General features: G+C 40.2%; 1 protein-coding gene across 1 annotated transcript in view; it reads left to right on the top strand.

Moving 5' to 3' along the window:
• The window catches only part of ntrk3a (neurotrophic tyrosine kinase, receptor, type 3a), an 83,673-nt gene that overhangs the window by 23,030 nt on the left and 37,602 nt on the right, over window positions 1-23,041 (top strand). Inside the window, exons 3-5 of the mRNA XM_063480922.1 lie at window positions 5,882-5,953; window positions 12,104-12,175; window positions 18,906-19,060. Coding sequence (XP_063336992.1) covers window positions 5,882-5,953; window positions 12,104-12,175; window positions 18,906-19,060 — 299 coding nt within the window. The remainder of the gene's footprint in view (window positions 1-5,881; window positions 5,954-12,103; window positions 12,176-18,905; window positions 19,061-23,041) is intronic.

Raw genomic sequence — 23,041 nt, 5'->3', positions numbered from 1 at the left:
TACCTTGGCATATACGTCAGCGCGAACTATCGCATGTCCGCCATTACCTGCCCGAAACCGGAAGTGACGTCATTTTCGCGAAAGGGCCTTATAAGCCTATGTTGGTGTTTTTAAAAGACATGTTTGACTTTATGCTTTTCTGTATCGTTTCTGGGATGCTTAGAACTCAAATTACACTGTTGGAAATAGTTTATTTTGATGCATTATAATATTTATTTTCATTTTTCCTGTAGTATATAAAAATTAGTGTATCTCAAAAATAAAACTATGAAGACACTCAAAATAAATTTCTCGTGGTTGGAAACTTTTGTATTTACAGTTTTGAGGGATACACCCCTTAAATTTTTTTAACTAGAAATATATGTAAAAAACAAAACAAAAACGATTTTCAATTTTTTTTGTAGTTTATTGCACTACAAGTTTTTGCAATTTATGTAGTTACTATGGACTTAATGCATACATATTATTAAAATTTGGGCTATAACGGTTGTATTGATATATGGAAATTGAAATACTCCCGCAAGTGGCACTACAGCATGTAAAAACATAAAGATAAGCTCTGGCGGACTTGGTTCTATGGTAGGTCTTAAAGGGTCAAATAGCCTGTGGCAAATATATTAGTGGTCTTCTCACTATACATGCTCTTAACTTTATGCAAGAAAAAATAAAGTATAAAAAAAATGATATTTTTCGCAAAGAAACTCCGTCTCGTGGTTTGCGAGCTGGTGCTGCTGTACGTGCACCCGGATTTGCGACATACTTTACGGTAACTCAAAACAAAGACTGCACCCTCGGCACTCGCTGTTTACAGACTGCGTACTTTCTAGATGACCACAGGTCAGGTCGTATATCGTGATATATATCGTTATCGTGATATAAAATAATTCATATCGTGATAAATATTTTTTCCATATCGCCCAGCACTAGTTATTACCATGGTACATTGACAAAAACATATACTTTTATTCCCAGGATAAAACAGTTTTTTGTATCACTAATTGCCCAGTACGGTTACAGCATACAATATTATTGTCACTGCTACATTTCTGTAATGCCTACCAGAAATTATTTCCACTACTAATTAATTACCGTTGAGCTCAAAGTTCCTATTAATAAACGGTTAACGAATGTGTATTTATGAAGACGATTTGTGAGACTGGTAAACTTACCTTTGTTCCTACGATGGTCTTGTGTTCTACACGGTGCATTTCAAGGTCCCATCCGTCGGTAAACTGTACCTGGGTTTGCTGCAGTGACCTGAAGTTACTAAAAACTTATTGAGTGTATGCACTCACTCCAAGAACCATATAATTATAAATCTGAGCGTGGTGAAAGTTAGGCAGCACGCTGACGTCTTTTGTCCACTCTGTGTGCTGGTAAAGGTCTGACCCTTTCACTCCTTTGATTTTTTCCTCGTACCTTTTCTTTGCCTTTTCGTCGAGTCTGTCTTTGTACGGTCCGGCATTGTTCTCCTTCGTTTTGTACATTCCTCTTTTGGGGGGCAAAGAAAAAGCAAGAAGGTATTGACTATGTGCACGTTAGCATATGCTACTTCCGGTGCGGAAACTCCTGTGGGGAGCTTTGTGTCCTATTCGGGCCTTGTTTACGGTCCAAAACAAGTTAAGCAAATGAATAAATCAATCGGCGATTTACATTTCTATAGATGTCTTGGGCATTTACCCAATATCTGTGTAAATGATATTCATCGACTTGTCGATATTTTTTCCCCAGCGCCTCTCTGTTTCTCAAAAGAGAAAAGGGATTCAAATGTTATATTTCTCAGTATCTGTAAACAGCGGTCCCTCGTTTATCGCGGGTGTTATGTTCTAAAAATAACCAGGGATAGGTGAAATCAAGTAGCCAGTTTTATTTTTTGACGCGTGGACATACAGTACTGCACTTCAGAGTCACACTGCTAGCGAACGATGCAGCGATTGTGTACTGTACAGGAGAGACGTCACGGAGGAGATCGTCTGCAGCGATCAGGACGCAGGACACAATGTGATGTAAAAAAAAAAAAAGCATGCAAACTTGCACTAAAAAAATCTGCGAAACAGCGAGGTGAAAGGTGAACCGCGTTATAGCGAGGGACCACTGTAATTCTGAAGGTAAGTCACAACATACCCTTCGTAAATACGAATGTATAGAAACCCTTACCAGCAATCATTCATTTTTTGTGTGGCTTTTTTTCACGGTTTGTTAACATGCTGTGTAGGTGTGTACTTGACTAGCTGATATCGACATAACGGGGAAACATCTGGTTTGACTATTCTTCACCTGTAGTTTGAATGCTGAACATTTGCCTGTTTAAATCATAAGACCAGTCACAGAGATGTGCTTCTGAATGTGGACGATGTGTCTTCTGATTCTGTAATGCAGTTCTGCTTGTGTTGATCGATCTAAACTCTTTAAACATCAAAATTGATCATTAGATTTTTTATGACACAACAGTGGTGAGTGTTCCCACTTTCTGCTCTTTGTAACTTAACGCGATCTTTCCGTTTTCGAGTTTTGGACATGATTTTGGAGCATATCTTCGCAGTAGCGATTGACCGCAAAGTAAAGCTACCGGAATTGTACAACCCCACATCCGGTCTCAAACCAGGAAGTTAGCATTTTCTCGTGCACATAGTCAATTGAAACCAGCGAATGAATGTTTTGCGGTGCTGCAAATGCTTGCATTTGATGCGGTACTTTGATTGTTTTGCCACGGGTTCCCGGCATGCAATGCGTGAAAGTCAGGTCATGTCTCATGTCATGTTTAGGTGGAAACTAGTGAGCTAACTTCCTGTTAACTTCTAACTCCGTTAAATTTAATAACTTCTGTTTTCATGGATGCCTGGATGTTAAACTTAATTGTTGCACCTGGTAAAGCAGCAACGCTGATAAGTTTTATTAAAGATTAAGGAATTTATACTCTCAGTGTTCGTTTGACTTTGGGACCTGATGCCGATGGAGTTTTGGACCCAGATTACTCTGCGAAGCTCCTCACTACGGCAGCCGTAATGCTCTGACAATCCATCAAGCAGTGCAGCTTATCAAAGTTGTACTAAAACATTTTTTAACAGATTTCTGCACGCCAAAATCGGTTCAAGGTCAGTAAGCACGACCAGAATTCATACATAAGGCACACTCTCGATTTTTGAGAAAATTAAAGGATTTTAAGTGTGCTTTATAGTGTGGAAAATACATTATACAGAAGAAAAGAATATATCGTGATATATATCGTTACCGCACATGCTTCAAATTATATCGCGATATGAATTTTAGGCCATATCGCCCAGCCCTACTTGGTCTGAACTCAGACTTAAGAGTCACTACCCCCATTCATTTCCCCCACATCATATTCACTGGATGCCCACACGTGCTCCGAGATATCACACAGTTCTGGAGAGTCTGGGGTCAACTGGCATAGTTCCACCTGCTAAAGACACAGAGGAATTTTTTTTAAATAGCTGCACAGTATACACAACACTAATGTTTAGTGCCAGATGCTTACTAAACACCTCATTGCAATGTTTCATCCCTGGAATGAGTTTCTTCCCCAGGTCTGCACTGTTACACTCATTTTAGTCATAGACCCAATCATTGTATTTAGCTTGTAAAATGAAACCGTGTGACATGCTGTCATGTATTTGACAAAGCAAGTTTGCTCCCATGTAGTCAGGTGTTTGTGTGCCTAGGTGCAAGCTTCACCCATGCATCAGAAACAGAAAACTCAGTCTGTTAGACTCCACTCATTTGCAACATTCTGCTCACTTGTGTTATAATCAAATGATCTTTTCCTGATCTAATAACAATCAACTAATTTACATATCAATTCTTAACTCACTAAGTTGACAGGACACGATGATAACACTTGGTTTGCAATCTTTAATCAGTCCCACATCATATCAGATGAGGCCCACAGGCCGTCAGGCACCTCTGCGAGCAGTGGATGAGAGGAGTCTGCACGGGGTGTGGCCTGCACCAAATAATCATCAACAGTGGGATCCACCAGTTCAACTGAGCGAACAGTGAACAGTGTAACAATAGACAGCATAACTGTTTTAGAAGCATTCAGTTTTAGGGAGAACAACACTTTTGGGTCCTCCCTGACTTGCCAATCACAAGCTCTGTTACAATTGTGCACAAAACTGCCCAGGTCTTCCCACCTGCAGTCAGTAGACCTAGCAAGGGAAATGTGTGGGGTGGATGCATCCATTATAAGCAACCTTTCGTTCTTTAGTGAGTGAAATCGCAAGCGCAGCAAATGTAAAGCTCCAAAACAAACATTGCAAAGGGCCCTGTGAAGCATAGTGAGAAGTGCAGTGCAGGCTGTCAGCAGCCAAAACAGGCACCTGGAGGCATGCAGTCACGTGCTGTTTGTAAAAAAAAAAAAAAACTTTCAGTGACTGTGTGATTGTGATCCTATCATGACAGGAAATCAAATTTATGTTTAATTTACACATTAAATCTCTGGCCAGTAAGTTTACTGGACACAAGTCTGACCATAGGAAAGCATGTTTAAACGTTTGGCCCTGCCCATCAATGCAGGACAGGGGAATGGGGAAATCCTCTCTTTGAACATGCCCTGTTGCTGAGACAGAGTGAGCGTACCGTCCTCCTAGTTTAGGCTGGAATTTCAGGGAGTCAGAGCGTAACACGGAATGTGTGGCTCCTGAGTCCACAAGAAGTTCCTCCTTCTCACCTCACACAGACATTGTATACATAGGCAGAGATTTATAGGCTTCTGGTTCATCTTCTGGCCTCTGGATGGCATGAAATGCACTCTAAATGTTCAATTGCTTCTTGCAACAGTGTGTGTGTGTGTGTGCGTGTGTGTGTGGGGAGGGCGTCTTCTGTGTATCAGCGTGAGCACTTATTAGCAAAGCATTCTTCATTGCGTCAGCATGTGTGTGTGCGACCGTGTTTGTGTGTGGCTCTTGTATCACTCCTCACTGTATCAGCATGTGTGTGTGTAGGTTTGTGTTTGTGTGTGCATTACTTCGTACTGAGTCAGTATGTGTGTGTGTGTTTTTGCATCACTTCCCTGTTCTGGTGTCTTGGGCAAACCACGGCCTGAAGCGTCCCCTGGGGTCCCGCCCTCCTCCTCTCAGTGTGCTTGCAGCCACCGCTGCTGCTGGTCACTGCGCTGTCCACCGCGCTGTCCACCCTGGTTCTGACCCCGATTGGGGCAGTCCTTTCTCCAGTGTCCTTTCTGGCTGCAGGTGAAACACATGTCTTGGTCTGTGTTTTGTCCGTTTTGAGGTGGCTCTTGACCTCGATTGCGACTTCTGCCTCTGCCACGCCCTTTTCTCCCCTGACCGATCCTCCATGCTGGTTTGCTACAGCGTTGTACAGTGTTAATGCAGCGTTGTAGAGGTCAGCATTCTGTTGCTCTGCCTCTCTTTTGGGTATGACGTTGCAGCTCTGTCGGCTGAGGCCTGTCTGGTGATCTCCTTCTGTGTAGCGAGAGGAGGCCTTGGGTTTAGTGCCCTGCATCTCCGCTGGGTGAGGTCCGTCTCCTGCAGCTCCGTAGGCGCTTTCAGGTTCATGTGGTGGTTCCAGCTGCTGCAGCAGTGGGTCAGGGTCACGTCGAAGAGGGTAGAGGGGAGAGCAGGAGTCCAGGTCAGCTTCGGCTTTCTGTAGTGGGTGTAAGCACAAAAAAAAGGTAGAGGTGTATGAACAGGATTTTCACATTTGTTGTGTAGTTGACCTGATTTTGATCCAACTATAAATCGGCTCAAGTTGTTAATTTGTTATCTGCTCATTCGATCATTCATTTTTAACTGTCTGTTTGTCAGAGTAACAGAGCTGAAAGGTATTCAAAGTGCTTTCTCTCTTCTTTGTCTGTCTATGTGTGTGTGTGTGTGTGTGTGTGTGTGTGTGTGTGTGGTAGAACCATTATGAGGAGCAACCTACATACGATCCAGGCTCGCGTTTTCTCCAAGAACCCACACCTGCGCTACATGTGAGTATACACACACACACAAAAAAACTTGATTGCTAATACTGATACTGAAACACTTACCGTTTTTGGGCACATACAAACCCTTTGTCCTGTCCATGCTGTACCCTGCACATATCAACTGTCTCTTTAACACAGTAACACAGGACACTTTTGAATTGGACTGATAAAAAAAAAACTAATAAACTAGTAGCAGAGTGTATTAATGGAAATAAACAATGTGTCCCTTTAAAGTTTTTTTAGTGTTTACAAGCAGGGAACTCTATTAAAACTGAAGCACAATTAGTGGTTTGTTGAGCAGAACTCATGAGAAGAGACAGAACTTAGACTGACACATGAAACAACCACACACTCAGTATTGTGTCACAGACAGAGTGAATGACTGACCGCAACAACACCTGTCATTTCACATCTGTCACTTCTGAAAATAGCACATACTAATCACGAGTGCTTGTGTTTAGTATTGTACTCAGAGAAGATTTCACTACAGTCACTACAGATATGCATTACTGTAATATATGCAGTCATACATGGAGCCATGAGTATAGGGAGTGTTGCACTGATTCCACTACCCATAAACTCCCCATCACAGATTCAGATGTAGATCACATGTAGATACATTAATATTACAGCTGTCCTTATTTATGTCTCAGGAGCTTGGAAAGAAAGCAACTGGACTTTTTTAAGTTTTGTGAAGATGTTTCACCTCTCATCCAAGAGGCTTCTTCAGTTCTAAAATCAAATGGTTTAAGGAGTAGCTGTTTGATTTCGCCAAGGAATTGCATGCTGTGTGGACAAATGTTTGTGCATGTCGGAGGCATTTCCCATCTTTGTTGTGATCAGTGTTAAGGTCATTACTCAAAAAAGTAATCTATTGCACATTACTCGTTACAGTACTTATTACTCTCCAAAGAAAGTAATTTGTTACATATTACATTACTTTCTTGTTGCTTTGTAAAATGACCTGAAACATATTTACCATTTTACAATATAAACCTACAGACTATAGTCCCACACACCAACACAAATCCCTATACTATAAAGTCACATACTCTTTCTCTTAGTATTTACGCATGAACACAAAGCTGACAGCCACAGCAATTCTACTTTAGAAACATGAACAGTTAGAAAGACAGACTGTTTAACCCCTTGTTATTTGTTAAAGTTCAGTGTCAGACTGCTGGGCTGGGGTCAGCATTCACTCAGCTTTAACATCAGTCTGGGTTCTTGGCTAGCTGGATGCAGTTTGCACTTTACCATCACACACTTATGTTCTTGAGCAATATAAATGTGTGTGTGTGTGTGTGTGTGTGCGTGTGCGTGCGCATGTGTTAAGAAGGTTGAAGATAAATCTGTAGTCCCACCATCCTCAGAGTGCATGACATGCAACACAATGGCTAAGTCGTTAGTACAAACATAAATATGAGAATGGTAGAATATTAGTCTTATATGATCAGTTGTAGTGATTATGACACTGTGGTAGTGTGTGCAGTACTGTGAGTGAAATACTTTTTTTTCTAATTTCATGTAATTTTTATGCTCTAAATTATTTTAAAGCAGGAAATGCTGCCAGTAAGATCTGTGATTACTGGTTTGTATAGAGAAAGGCTGACAGGAATAAGGAGGGTTTTATAAAATGAGACCTGGATTTTTATCATCACTTTCTTTCTATTTTTACCTCTATTGTGAATCACTGGGTACAGCAAAATGCATCCAAAGATCACATTTAGGCTCTTTAATGCTGTTTGTCAAACAGCATTAAAGACTCATCAGAAATTACATAAAAAATATGTATTTTATATTTCTTGCATGCTTTTTCTCTCCCAATCCTGAGTGGAATACTGATGAGGTATTGGATCTCAGCAGCTATGAATAATAAACACTCTTACATCACCAGCTGAAAGAAGAGGAGAGGAACAAATAGAAAGAAATCAAAGAATTTTTGACCACAGAAGAGAAAAACAGAGTTGTAGGTTGATTTCCTCTTCATTTATTGTTCGTGAGCAGTGGGCATTTTGGTTTGTTGTAGCAGGAAATGGACAAGTTGATGACACTTACAACTGAATCCCATTTAAGAAAGCTAATTGTCATGTGCACTTCATTTACTCTCACAAAATCTGAAATGAAAAGCTTTGTTGCACCTAGAATTTTGCTGGAGAAGATGGAGAATTATATTTCTTTTCTATATTGGGTGATTAGAATTAGCTAAAAGCTACAGCTGTCAGATAAATGTACTGGGAATATTCAAGCGCAGTCCTCAACAGCAGGTTTGCAGTAAATACACTACCGGTCAAAAGTTTTAGAGCACCCCAAGTTTTCCAGCATTTTGTTGCAATTCAAGTCCAATGAATAGCTTGAAATGGTACAAATGTAAGTGGTGAACTGCCAGAGATTGAAAAAAAATAAGCTAAGGTTACCTAAAGCTGAAAAATAATCTACATTTCAGAATTATACAAAAAGGCTTTTTTCAACTAACACAAAATGGGTCAGCAATGTAAAGCTGTTCTGCAGCTATGAAGGTTTATCAAGTCTTGAAAGCTGGTGCTACTAATTCCTACAGGTGTTCCAGCTTACCACCCCCTCTGTCTGCATAAGGTTTTATGTTGGAACACACTGTGGTAGCATACCCTCATTAGTATCAATTGAACATTATTGTACTGCAGAACAATAGTTCTCTGTGTTGCTACAAAAATGGCAAGAAAAAGGCAATTAACAATGAAAGAGAGACAGACCATCATAACACTTATAAATGCAGGTCTTTCCTACAGAGAAATTGCAAAGAAAGTCAAGGTGTCAGTGAGTCCAGTTTCATTCACCATAAAAAGGAACTAGAAACTGAATCAGAGGGTGAGTTTTTGAGAGTTAACAGCTTGCGTGATAGGCGGCTCAAAGCACAACAGCTTCAAGCACAGCTTAATAGAGGTCGTAGTAAGCAAGTTTCATTTTCAACTGTCAAGAGAAGACTTTGAGCTGCAGGTTTGACAGGATGAGTTGCAGCAAGAAAGCCATTGCTAAGATGTCAGAATAAGACAAAGAGGCTTTTCTGGGCCATGAAACACCACCATTGGACTACTCAAGTCTGGAAGAAGGTATTACGGACTGATGAATCAAAATCTGAAATCTTTGGTTCAACACGCAGGATCTTTGTACGCCGTAGAGTAGACGAAAGGATGGTTCCACAGTGTGTGGCATCAACTGTCCAACATGGAGGAGGAAGTGTGACGGTCTGGAGCTGTTTTGCTGGATCCAGGGTCATTGACTTGTACAGAGTGAGAGGATCCCTGAACCAGAACAGCTACCACAGCATTCTGCAGCGCCATGCAATACCCTCTGGTATGCACCTAATTGATCAGGGGTCATCCTACAGCAAGATAATGACCCAAAACATAAGTTCAAGCTATGCCAGAACTACCTTAGGAAAAAAAGAACAAGACAGTCAGTTGAAAACACGGAGTGGCCAGCACAGTCTCCAGACTTAAACCCCATCAAACTGGTTTGGGATGAACTGGACAGAAGAGTCAAAGCAAAGCAACCTACAAGTGCCACACAATTATGGGAATTTCTGCAAAAGATATGGGAAGAAATTTCTTAAGAATATTTGTTATTATTAATAGTTTTATTAATGTTAATATTGAATATTTATTTCTATTGTAGAAAGAATGCCACGGGTGTGTGCAGCTGTTAAATCTGCCAAAGGTGGCTACTTTGATGAGTCAAAGGTTCAGAATACATTTTGGTCTATACATTTATTCCACAATTTCTCTTTTTAACTCAAATTGCTTATTTGTACTATGATTTCATTTCAGAGTGTAATGAAATGTTAAACTGCATACATTTCAATTAAAAACTGGAAAAATTGGGGTGTTCTAAAACTTTTGACCAGTAGTGTGCATTCAGTGGGCTACATATTCTTCATCACTGCTTGTGGTGTGAGCGGTAGTCTCTTTTTCAAATCGTCAGCTTCTCTTTTCTACTAATTTTTTTTCCTCTCCTCCAATGTTTTGTTCCTCTTACTGTTTTTTTCCTTCTCTGTGTTTTCTTCCACCCTCTAATTTCTCAGCTGAAAAGGACAAAGCACTATCAGCTGCTTTAATCCTATCACTATACAAAAGTTCAGATGAAAGCAAGAACATACTGCAGAACATCTGATTTAAGTGTGTGTGTGTGTGTGTGTGTGTGTGTGTGTGTGTGTGTGTGTGTGTGTGTGTGTGTATGTGTGTATGTGTGTGTGTGTGTGTGTGTGTGTGTGTGTGTGTGTGTGTGTGTGTGTGTGTGTTGTTGTTGTTGTTTTCACAGTTTTCTTATGGAAGCAGATAAGTCAGATTCAAACCACTGCATTATTTAAATACCTGTGCTGTGTTCTATCAAACACTGCACTGAGGTCAGGACAAGTAACCAATTAGTCCATTGACCATAAGCTCACTAGTATTTGTTTTCAACTGAGTTCAATTTTATTTATATAGCAGCGAGTCACAACAACAGTTGCTTCAAGGCACTTTATATTTTAAGGTTAAGACACTACAATAATGCAAAGAAAACAGACAGAACCCCAAAAGTCATATACCCCCCTTTGAGCAAGTGCTTTGGTGACAGAGGGAAGGAAAAACTACATTTTAACAAGAAAAAACCTCCTGTAGAACCAGGGTTGGGGAGGGACAGCCAGAAGCAGAAAATTAGAGGTCATCTGTGTCTTTATGTCTTCAAGACATTCCTGCAGTTTAATAATTGGTGTGTGTTATCTGGCTTCATGGATAGATAAAGTTATGTGTCATCTGCACAGCAGTGAAAATGTTATGCTATAACTTTTAATGATACTGCGTAAGCATGTATAACGTAAACAGAACTAGTCCTAGCACAGAACCCTGTGGAACTCCATAATTATCCTTAGTTTGTTCATGTAAATGGAGAGTCCTCTTCACACACTGAGCCATAAGAAGATAAGAAACCATAAGAAGACAGCCAGCAATTTAAGGAGAACATGCAGCTGTGGTAAACTCTAAATGCTGACTGTAACTCTTTGAATAAACTGCTCTTTTGTAGATGATCAGTTAATTTAAAAAGCCTTTGCTTTTTAAAAAAGTGGTGTAATTATTGCAACCTTAAAAGCATGTGATACAGATCTCTATAAAGATTGATCATATTTCAGATTAAAGAATGAATTAATGGTAGGATCTGGAGTCAAGTAGATATGTTAATGGTTTGGAGGAAGTAATTGAAGTCATTGAAAAATCAATGAGGAAAGACAATACAAGTAAATGTCAGCAGTTCTTTATATTAAAAGTGGTTGTACCTAATGATATATCTGAGGAATGGTTGGTTCTTTTCTCTATAATGGTTAAAATTTTAATTGTGAAGAAATTTGTGAAGTCCTCACTATTTCAAGTTAAAGGAATACTCGGCTAAACAGAGCTCTGATTCCTTGTCAGCCTCTTTGCAGCACTGAAGAGAAACCTGGGCTTATTCCTATAGTTGTGAGGGAGTGCTATGGGCTCAAATTGTGGTCATAAATATTTTGTACTTGTAAATCAGTTTTGTACTTGTAAATCAGGATTTATATGTGTAAAAAGAATTTGCGTGTGCGTAAAAAAGATTTGTGTGTGGACATAGCCAAAAAATACGTGTGAAACGCTGCACTCAGGTTTCAACTTACAAGTACGGATTTTGACCCGATTTTTCTTCCTTTCAGTTGATTGGTCAATGTCATGTCAATCACAAATTTAACTATCGAATCAGAGAACAGATGGGTTTGGCTGTCGGAGGGGCGCTTTTTTGAACTGCAGGTCCTTGAAGGGTAATACAGTTTGAGGCTGGAGGATCTTTATATAAATATCCCATAAGGCTCATACAAGCTAGGTCCTTTAACGTTTGGTAGCTGTTGAAAGGATACAGTTGTGGTATCCCAGTGGTCAGAAATACCATTACTGTTCACATCTGCTCAAACAACTTTCATTAAGTGGGAAAATGAACCAGAGTCGATTTAAACTGACTAAACACTCTAAGTGGAATTCTGCTCTTTTATGAATTTCACTTTTCCCTCGTGTTTTGCACTCATTACAAAACATCATGTAGAAAACCTAACATCCATGAGCTTTTATTGTCACGTTGAAGTGAGGTTTCTGACACTCTCTGTTACTTTCTCGTTCTCTTTCTTAGAAACCTGTCCAAGAACCCCATGTTGACCACGTTGTCCTGGCAGATCTTTGAACATCTGCCGCTTTTGGAACTGTAAGTAGACCCATGTCTTTTTCTTAGTTCATTGCTGCTGACACACAGTAGACCTGAATACATCTGCAAGGAAATGGGTTGATGTCTTTTTCAACTGAGTTAATATGATCAGTGAATTGTGCTATGTCCTGAAATGGCACCTCAGTGGCACCTTTTCTACTCTAGACTCAAAGCACTTTAAACAACACACTTCATTCACCCATTTACAAACATTCATACAAGCAATTTTTTCTACACCTAAGTGCTTTCTAGCTAACATTCATGCATTCAAACATTGCCCAAGGATATTTGGCATGCAGAATGGAGACTGGAGCAGCTAGAGATCGAACTACGAACCTTAAAGGGATCATGAAATGCTCCACACATACAGGCTAATATACACCCTTAAGCCCTGCTCTCAAAAATGAACAGTGTCTGTGACGCTGGATTTAAGAAATCAGTGCTCGAAGTTAAAGTTTGAAAAACATGCATAGCGCCATCTTCTGTCAGTACAACGCCACAACATGACGTCATGCGGTTGGTTGGTTGTGGCTAATGGACTTACATTAGTTTGTTCACTAACTAGTGACATAATCGATAACTCAAAGTAAGAATTCTTCCTTTTAACTGGCTATCCAAACATTCATTAAAACCATCAGCATAATAAACAAAGTGGAGCTGATCATGTTCATTATAGCTGCATTTTCCATTTCATGCCATAACCTGATGATAAATTTAGAGGTTTTCTTTTTGTTTGTTTGTTTTTTGTCAAATGCCCTGCTGAACTCTGAACATTGTACTGCTGGAATAAAAACTACTTCTTGAGTAGTTGCTGGATGAAGGACAGAATGCTATATAACCTCAAGATTATGATCTATATTAACTGATAAAAATGTGCTTAAGTTTCTGTATAATCAGTTTTCATTAGTAATGTACTTTGTTGTATTGCAGTCTTTAGGATAACCATAATTTTTACTTCAGGTTAGCTGGGATAAGTGATGGATGGAGGAAATTTTTCTGCAGTCATAGAAATGCTGAACTTAGAGAAGGAAATGAGTTGCACGGCAGATTAATAAAGGAAAATAAGAGGAATTTAAGTTTTTATATGATAGTCAGATTTAATTAATGAGGCAAATTGTTGTGATGTCCCAATCACAGGGTGATATACTAACAATGCATTGTAATTTACTGTATATACTTTACTGTATATACAAAGATGCAGGGAGTTCACTTCAGTAAAACCAGCATTCTGCGGAGAGAATACAAATTAGTGGTTCAAAACTCATCCAAGACCTTTTAGTCGGTCTTGGATGAGTTTGAATCTCAGTGACATTGGCTTCAGGGTCAGCGGTCAGAGGTCAAGTTTTCTGAAAATTCTGTGAATGCGATAACTCACAGTCGCATTAGAGCTGATCCTACTACAGGTAACACTGAACCACAATCCAGCAGCTGCATGAAATTGTAAAATCAAGAAACATCACACCACACTGTACTTCAGACATGTTAATGAGAGCTACTAAGGACACTAAACATAGCACAGCATGTCTGAAATCTTAAATGGCTTGTTATCGTGCCTGCATTGGCTGATAGTCAGGGATGATAAAAGCTCAGATGCTACCACAGAAGAAGGCATTTCTGATCCTTTATTGATACTTTCTGCTGCGCTAGATATTTCCTGGAAAAGTTGTATATGAAAAAAATACCTTTTAGCTCTTTGAAATTAAAGTTTTGTTTAATATGTGAGTTTGTCTGTTTTATTGAGTGTAAGTCAGGATAAATTAAAATCTGCAGAAACTTCTTGTTTGCTCTCTATATCACATCCATGGCTGGATTTATACCCCCAATGATCTCAAGGTTGACAGTGTGTGTCTATGCGTGTGTAGTCAGCTTAGGTTTAGATCAACAACCATTCATTACTCTTACCTCTTTCCTTGTCACAAACACATTAATGCACACTAGGTAGGTTTATTTCATCACAGAGCGCCTGGAGGGTGGTAAAGAGCTGCTCCATCTCTGCTCTGATTTGTGTGTAATGTAATGTGATATTGTATTTCAAAAACTGATCCAGCCATCCTCGAAGTGTGTGCATGAACTCATCTCAGCTACGTCTGATTCATGAGAAGAAGAATAAAACTTATCATACATTTACAGCGCCATAAGTTGAGTTATGTCATAACCTGTCATAAATTAGTCATATCAAATCATGTAATAAATGTGTTTTATCACATAACTGGTCATGTCATATAACTGACAAGTATATATACATATATATATATATATATATATACATATATATGAAGTCATTATTAGTTTATTCATAAGGGGTACACAGATGGTGGTAGACAGAGAAGCAGTGGCTTTGCTCTGCTCGGCACAGTTTTTTGCTTGTTTTTTCACTCATAAATCCAGAATTTCACTGAGATGAACTGCTGAAGAGTGCCATGTCTTGTTGTGTGAAAGATTTTTCTGCAAACGTTCAACAAAAATAAATTCCAAAGGAGAATCTATGTGGGACACGAGTTCCATGGATTACCTTATTGTGCTGTTGTAGGAGGCGGTGGAAAGAAAGAAAGTAGAAGTGAGGTTCCTGAGCTTGAATACAAACCAGGCTAAAGAAGGTTCTCCACAGACCAGCACTGTGTAGTATTTACATCACCCATGCCAGATTCTTCAGCAGTATGTTCACAGCTGTCGTTGATGTGGCTATGTACATTCCACCAAATTACAATAACAAGACGTACTACACATTGTGTGTGTGTGTCGAACAACAGTTGCTTCAAAGACAACAAGCTGGAAAGGTGAAAACATGAGTGATAGAAATAGTAAAAACACAATTACTGCCCTGTTTTATGTAAAGAACTAGGTGAATACTGTCACAACTGATAATTCTCTCCGATGGTTACCAAACAACAAGCAATGCATGGCCATAGATGTCAGCTTGCTGTTTGAAAGAATGCAAAACATTCATCATGTCAGGAAATGCTAAACTCTGGTTCTGCCAAGTCCAAGCTGAAGAGAGTCATCAGGGTGCAACAGTAGTCTAGAGGCTGAAGATTCATGAAAAGAGTTTTTGGAGATGAATACCCGAGGCATATAGGATAGGGCATCCATCATCAAGTCAATGGTAACAGTGACTCACTAGCTGAGGAACTCTATGGCCTTGTTTGGAGCAGTGGTTGCTACCTCCGTGCAGAGGTACATATGGACACGGAGTCGTTTAGCTTGAATAGAATTGTCTCCCCATATGCTAATCAAGTCCAAAACCTCAGTTTCTGTCCATTGACTTGCTCCGTCTCCAGTTTCCGCCGCCATGCTTTCTCATTTGTCTTCTCCGGCGCTGATAATTGGCGTCTGTCTTGTGTCAGTGACGTAAAAGTCGGATTTAATGCGACATGACTGTTCAAACAGCAGTCGCTTTCTAAAACATCAGATATGTATTGGATTCAGTACCACATATGAAAGTGACCTAGGTCGGATTTGAAAATATCGGATTTGTGCTGTTCAAACTGTCATACCATGATCGGAAATGGGTCGCATAGGGTCAAAAATGGATTTGATGTGTTTTCGCCTGCAGTGTGAACGTAGCCTTTGTCTGATCCTGAGACACCAGCAACTTAGACTTTATGTTTGCAGATGATACAAAGGCCATGTTTTATTACATTTTGATTCTTCTCAGTGGTTGATCCTCCTTTTGATTTTTGACACTCTCATTTTATTACCCGAATCATTTTCAGTTTTTGAAGTTGTTGTTTTTTTTCTTTTTGTGTTTAAGTTTATAGTAGTGTATCCAGAACTTGTCTGCAATATTTTCAGAAGGTTTATTTGTTTTGGAGAGAATTGATACATATCATGCATTTTGTCTGCTTACCACAGATAGCCATGGCAAGCAGTATTTTCATTAGTGCCAACTTTTTACCCCTCCGTCATAAAAGACTGATGATGTCATCACCCCATCAGTGGCGTAGACACCTAATTTCTGAATATTACAACTGGAGAGTGCAATGTAAGAGCTTCAAATTGATACCACAAGTGCATCTAAAGAAAAATCTCTAGATGGTGCAATACTGCATCCAGTAAAATAAACATTACATTATAATAATAGGAATATAGAAGATCAAAAAGTTTAAAGAACAGATTACAAGCTTTTGCTGATTTGGCCAATCTTATGTTTGAGGCTTTGTGAGAATAACCCAATATATTATCCCTCCCTATTTGCTTCTCTCTTATCTGTATTCTTATCTATAAAGTTTCAGCATGGCAAATTTGGTAAGCGATGAACAAAAAATAGTTTTTGTACAGTGTTTTTTACAGTGTGCTCTGAGATAGGCATGAGATGATGCCATACATCATTTCCCCTGAAGGTTCTCCCTCAGACACCTTAGAACATGACATTAGAAGAGAACACTGACATTCTCACTCTGGGGGATAAGGTCATGCTGCACAACCCAATGTTGAAATAAAACCCAAAAGATTTAAAAAAAAAAAAAAGAAACTGACTCAAATATGGTGTGGAGGATCATCATTGGTGATGTTGGTTTAAAGCAGAGGTTAATACAAATGTATTAAATGTTTATTCCAATAAACAAATAATGTATTGATAGTTTCCTTTTTAACATTCTCCATTTTTTTTAAGTGTAATATAGAAGTGTTTTCACACAATAATGATAACTAGTGATCAAAAGATTTGACAATGATGCACAATTATTGATATAAATATACCATTTTGTAAAGAACTGGCACCAAATAAGTAGCTTTTGAGCATCAAACTGGACACATCTCCCCATCTGTTTTGTAGTGCTTGTAAAAAATGCAGCCGTGTATTTATTATTTAATAGCACATTTAATTCAATTTTATATAGCGCAAAATCACAACAACAGTTGCCTGAAGGTGCTTTTTAAGATAAAAACCCTACAATAATAGAAAACCAAAACAATTAACAAGCACATGGCAAAAGTGGGAAGGAAAAAATTCCCTGTCAGATGAAAAAAAAAAACCTCTGGCAGAAGGTGCAGACATCTGATGCAAAAGCCACACTCTGGAAGAGAGACAGAAATTAATAATAACTAAGAGTAGAAAGAGGCAAGTAAAGAAGAAGCACGCAGTGCATTATGAAAAACCCCAAGACGCCCGGGAGGATTCAGAGTCACCTGATCCAGCCCTAACTATATGGTTTAGCAAAAAGGAACGATTTAAACCTAATCTTAAAAGTTGAGAATGTGTCTCCCTCCCACGTCTAAACTGGGAGCTGGAACCACAAAAGAAGAGCCTGAAAACTGAAGGGCAAAATATTTCCTAGCACTTTGAATACGAATTTTTCAAGTGATTTCAAGTGAAGGAGCTTCAAGAAAAACCTGATAATAATGAATTACAGTAGCCCAGCCTAGAAGTAATAACTGCATGAACTAGTTTTTCAGCATCCTTTTGAAACATGATATTTCTAATTTTAGAGATATTACGCAAATAGAAGAAAGTATTCCTACAAATTTCTTTAATATGTGCATTGAAGGACATATCCTGGTCAAAAAGTATTCCAAGATTCCTCACAGTGTTACTGGGCCAAGGTAATGCCATCCAGAGTAAGTATCTGGTTTCTAACAAAGTTGGGTATCATCTGTAGAGCAATGAAAATATATCCTATGCCAGGGTTTCGAACTCCAGGCCTCGAGGGCCGGTATCCTGCAGGTTTTAGATATCCCCCTGGGTCAACACACCTGAATCAAATGGCGAGTTCATTACCAAGCCTCTAAAGAACTTTAAGATATGTTGAGGAGGCAATGTAGCAATTTAAATCGGCTGTGTAGGATCAAGAACACATCTAAAACCTGCAGGACACCGGCCCTCAAGGCCTGGAGTTCGACACCTGTGTCCTATGCCAACGAATGGAGGAAAGATTGGGTAACAAAAGGTTTTTAAATACCATATTTTTCGGACCATAAGGAACACAGGATTATAAGGCGCATTAAGCAAAACAAAACAGTCAGATAAGTCAAACTTTACTCAACTCATTCTTCTTGTTTCCTCCAATTCCGTACCATTGATTCATTAATGTTGAATTCTCTGGCAGCTGCTCTATTCCCATGTATAGTATATTTTGACTAACCTCGTATTGTGGATGGATTATCTCAGTTGTTCTCCTGACTGAAGTTTGGTCCGTTTACAGCATCCTGCCATGCGATTGCATTTGTCCCTAACCATCCGGAACCTTCACATTAACTTTCATCGAGTAGAAAAAAGTTGGCGTTCATCCTCCAGCTTCACTGTGTTGTGCTAACATAGCTGTGTCGCTAGCGATCACGTAGCACATCATTATATACCAGCTAGCTGATTTGTGCCGATGTTGGTAAGATTCCATTAAGGCTGTCTTTCTCTAAATTTATGCCAGAAGTTTCTAAAAATATCTTAAATGTAAGCTGACTCATTAATTTTAATATAATTACTTGGCTGACTCATTTCATCAGCCTGAAAATACACAGTTCAAAGGAAATAGACCCATTAATGTTCACTGTTACAAACACCAGTCTTTATTGCCATGGATTCCAGGACTTCCAAACTGGAGTGTGTTCGGCTTAGGCCCGCTGGGGAGCAAGTCACCTCATGGAACATTGCACTTCTTGGTTAGATGCTAGTTCTATAGAACCTTCTTAAAAAGTTTTGAAAATGACAAACGTTCTTGTTCCGCTGGCAGTGAGTCTAAAGGTGAGTATGAGATTTAGAGCATTGCTAATGCTGTCAGTGCTCTTCTGTTTTCAGGCATTTGGAGGATGTGGTGTTCACCTGCGGCTGTGAGATTCGCTGGCTGCAGCTATGGCAACAGAGAGGAGAGGCAGGTCTTAGCAGCCAGCAGTTATACTGTGCTGACAGCTACAGGAGAATATTGCTTCAAGATATGAACATCAGCAGTTGTGGTAAGCTTGTGTGGTTATATTTATACTCTAAATATACACATTTAACATGGTATTCTGACTGCTGATTCCATTTAATTACAGCCAGTAAATCTCCGAAAGTTGATTCTGTTCATCTGGACGTAGCGTTTTGTAGGAGAAACGTTTTGTCACTCATCCAAGTGACTTCTTCAGTCTCAGCTGACTGCAGGTTTCATCTTATAAACAGTAAATTTGCATAATGACTGAAACTAGCCCAGTGAAGGAACAATGAGCTGGGAGGTCAGTTCCTTAATCTTAATTATGCAAATTCTCATGACCATTGATCAACAACCACTGACCAAAACCCACTGACCAAAACCCACTGATCAAAGCCCACTGATCAATGGGCATGAGTACCATTCACTAAGAGTTGGGGAATGCCTGCAATCACAGCGTTGTAAGATGGCGAAAGATGTACCCTTAGGCCCCCTCCTCGATTCAGAGATGGTCTTTCCCTTTTCACGTAAATGGCCTCCTTGACTCCGCGCTCAAACCAGGGTGATGTACATCCTCATCATTGAAAGAGTGTCCACTGGACTGTAGGTGTAAATAGACTGCAGAGTCCTGGCCTGACGAGGTAGCTCTTCTGTGTTGTGCCATCCGCTTCGCCAGAGGTTGTTTTGTTTCCCCGATGTATAAATCCTGACAATCCTCCTGGCATTTAACAGCGTACACTATGTTACTCTGTTTGTGTCGGGGGACCCGATCCTTGGGGTGGACCCATTTTTGGCGCAGCGTGTTTTGGGGTTTAAAAGCCACAGATACACGGCGTTTAGAAAAAATGTGTCTCAACTGCTCTGATACTCCTGACACGTACAGAATCACTACAGGTTTTCGCTTAAGCAGCGGTTGTCCTTCTCTACTGGATCGGCTGGAGCTTTCTTTTGGCGCCTTCCCAGCTTTGACAAAAGTCCAGCTGGAATAACCACATTTACTCAGGGCCTTCTTGAGGTGCTGTTCTTCTGCTTCCCTGGCCGCTGTGTCTGTGGGGTTTACGGTACACATCAGCTTTTAGATGTCCCCCATTACTGATGGAAATCTCACAGTCTAAGAAGGCTAACCTGCCACTTTTCATATCCTCCCTGGTGAATTTGACGTGATATGAACAGAATCAACTATTGGAGATTTACTTACCTGGATGATTGAGCATGCATCAAGATGCAGCCAGTAAAATGATGGAACTTGGGTCACAGCATTTGTCTTTCTTTCAGTAATGCTGGGCATACACTGTGCGATTTTTGGCCCATTTTGAGCCGATTTTTCAGTCGTGCGACCGTTTTGGGGATTCGGCCCGAGTTTCGCCATCATCATGTGTCGTGCATCGTGTAGTATACATGGGTAACGAGAAGCGATTAACACCTCACGTCCAGCTCCCGATCATCAATCGTTTGGTCGTAAGAAAATCAAAAATGTTTGAAATCTTGTCGGCTGTCGTGAGGGTGTCACTGCAGCCTCTCACACTGCGCACGCGCAAACACAGAAATGAAAGTGAAAAACGGAGCAGCACAGCAGTGCAGCGTGTGATCTGGACACAAGCAATGAAAGCACAACTTTGGCAAGCTCATCTCAGCCTTTTCGATGTGGCCTCACAAAATTATCACGACTACAACAACTGTGAAAATAATTGGATGGACATTGCTGCTCAATCACAGCTGCCTGATCAATGTTTTTTATTAGCAATTTAGCAAAGTTGATGGTGGTGGTGTGCGTGTCTGTGTGAGTGAAAGACGGAGAGGAAGAGAGAGGGAGAGCAAGTGACAGATTTTCTGTTATAACCTTCATGTTATGGACGCACAGTGTGAGCACTCAGGTCGCATCAGAGCCTCGGGCCGTGTAGTGTGAGACCCTGCATCGTGACCTACGAACTTCTAACCCCTGCGAGTCAATCGTACAGTTTGAGCAGGAGCTGAATAACGCGACTGAAAAAATCGCACAGTGTTTGCCCAGCTTAAGTCTGTCGATGCTACTGAGGTATCCCTGTCAACCTCATAAAATCAGCAGAGAGAAAAACTGAGCACAGCACCTTTAAACGAAAATGGATAAAAGCCACTAGCTTGAGGATGATGATGATGATTATTGTTGTTGTTTTTATTGCTATTAAAAGATAATAATAATAATAATAATAATAATAATAATAATAGAAATGTTGGCAGAAATGTTTTTACACACACACAAACATACACCATATATACTAGAAATGCTAGTTGGTTAAATTATTCTTATATCTTCAGTTATCAGTTACCTGTTGGTTCAAAGATCAAAGAAGAAGGCACCTGCCACTGACTGGACCTGCAGCTCCAGCAGATGGCTGTTCTGTTTTTTCCCTTTGTACACACACAGGCACACTCTTACTAAAGTAATCAAGCAAAACACAATCGTCTCAGAATGTGTATCTCTTTGTTCTTCTTTGTTCTGTCTCTCTGTATTCATATTATCATGGCGCTGTGTTGAGATGCAAGCTGTTGCAGTAGCCCTTGTGTTTATGACTTTGCTACTTAAACACATTTTTTTCTCATTGGGCTTTTTTTTCTTTAATTTAGTTTTTTTTAACACTGGTGAGCAAGACCTGGTATTCTAAGGAGAATAATCTGTCTCCTGTCTCTTCCAGAGGAGACAATGGGCTTGCATGGGTAAAGCTAAGTGATTCGAAAATAAGAGATGTAACCTGTCCATTCCAGCTAACATCATGGGGAATGTGAGTTCCTTGAGCATAGGATAGATTAAAGAGGGCTGATTATGACACAGAGGGACTACTGTGAGTTTAGTACGTTGTGCATCATCTAAACATGGCTGAACTCACACATCCCAGATGACAGCATTAGCGACTGAAAAATGGTGCAATCCTGGACATGTTACTATGTGGGCCAGATATTGATCTGGAAGTTGTTAGACTGCATTCATAGTACTTTTTATCGGTTATTGTTGGTGTTGTTTACATTGAACCATCAGCTGATGAAGATGCAGCATGTAACATCACTCTTTCCCCCGTAAAATGCCTGCCAGCCCTGAATTCTGGGGTTTTTATTGTTGTCACTGCAATCCCTCTTCAGACCATCTGACCATAACGTAGTCCTGCTGACACCAAGGTATGTTCCTCTTGCTTAACAACACATTGTATCTACCAGAGTTGTTCATGAGGCTGTGGAGACACTGCAGATCTGCTTTGAGTCTAGAGCCTGGAAAGTACTTTATAATCTGCATGGAGGAGACATTAACAGTTTCCCTTGCTGCATCAGACTAACAAAATGAACAATAAGCCTTGCATTGCTAGTGACCAAAAGGAACTACTTAATTAAAGGGTTAAATCAAACATCTTCAGGTTCGGGCACAGAGAAGAACTGAGGAGAATGCAGCCTGACCAAAGGGTGAGGCAAAGGAAATGCTAGGACTCTAGGAGAGCTGGACAAGGACGTAGAAGGCCCTTAACCAATCAGTAGGACCGGTACCTGCTGCTTTGTGCAAGGAGGAACAGGATGAGCACTGCCAGAGCTACAAAATTACCTCCATCAAGCAACTGATGTGAATATCTTTGACCAAACTATCAGAAACAGAATTAGGAGGGTGGCCTCAGGGCCCAACAACCCCCAGTGGGCCCTGTCCTCACTGCCTGGCACCATGAAGCCCAATGAGCATTTGCCATTGAGTACCAGAATTGGCAGCTTCACCTCTGGCATCGTGTGCAGATGAGAGCAGTTTAACCCTGAGCACATGTGACAGATGTGAAAGGGTCTGGAGAAGCACGAACATAATGTTGTTCAGCATGACTGGTTTGATGGTGGGTCAGTGATGGTAGGAATAGGAATTTCTCTGGAGGGACACACAGACCTCTACAGGCTAGGCAACGGCATCCTCACTGCCATTAGGTGTGGTGAGAATATGCTGGTAATTGCTCAAGGATGAAGGAATTGATACCATTGACCGGGCCCACGCTTGCCTGACCACACTGAACTAAGTCAATTTATT

The sequence above is a fragment of the Pelmatolapia mariae genome, linkage group LG7 (assembly GCF_036321145.2).
Source record: "Pelmatolapia mariae isolate MD_Pm_ZW linkage group LG7, Pm_UMD_F_2, whole genome shotgun sequence".
Taxonomy (NCBI): domain Eukaryota; kingdom Metazoa; phylum Chordata; class Actinopteri; order Cichliformes; family Cichlidae; genus Pelmatolapia; species Pelmatolapia mariae.
Note: the sequence above shows the minus strand (reverse complement) of the source record. Positions and strands in the feature narration are given on the sequence as shown.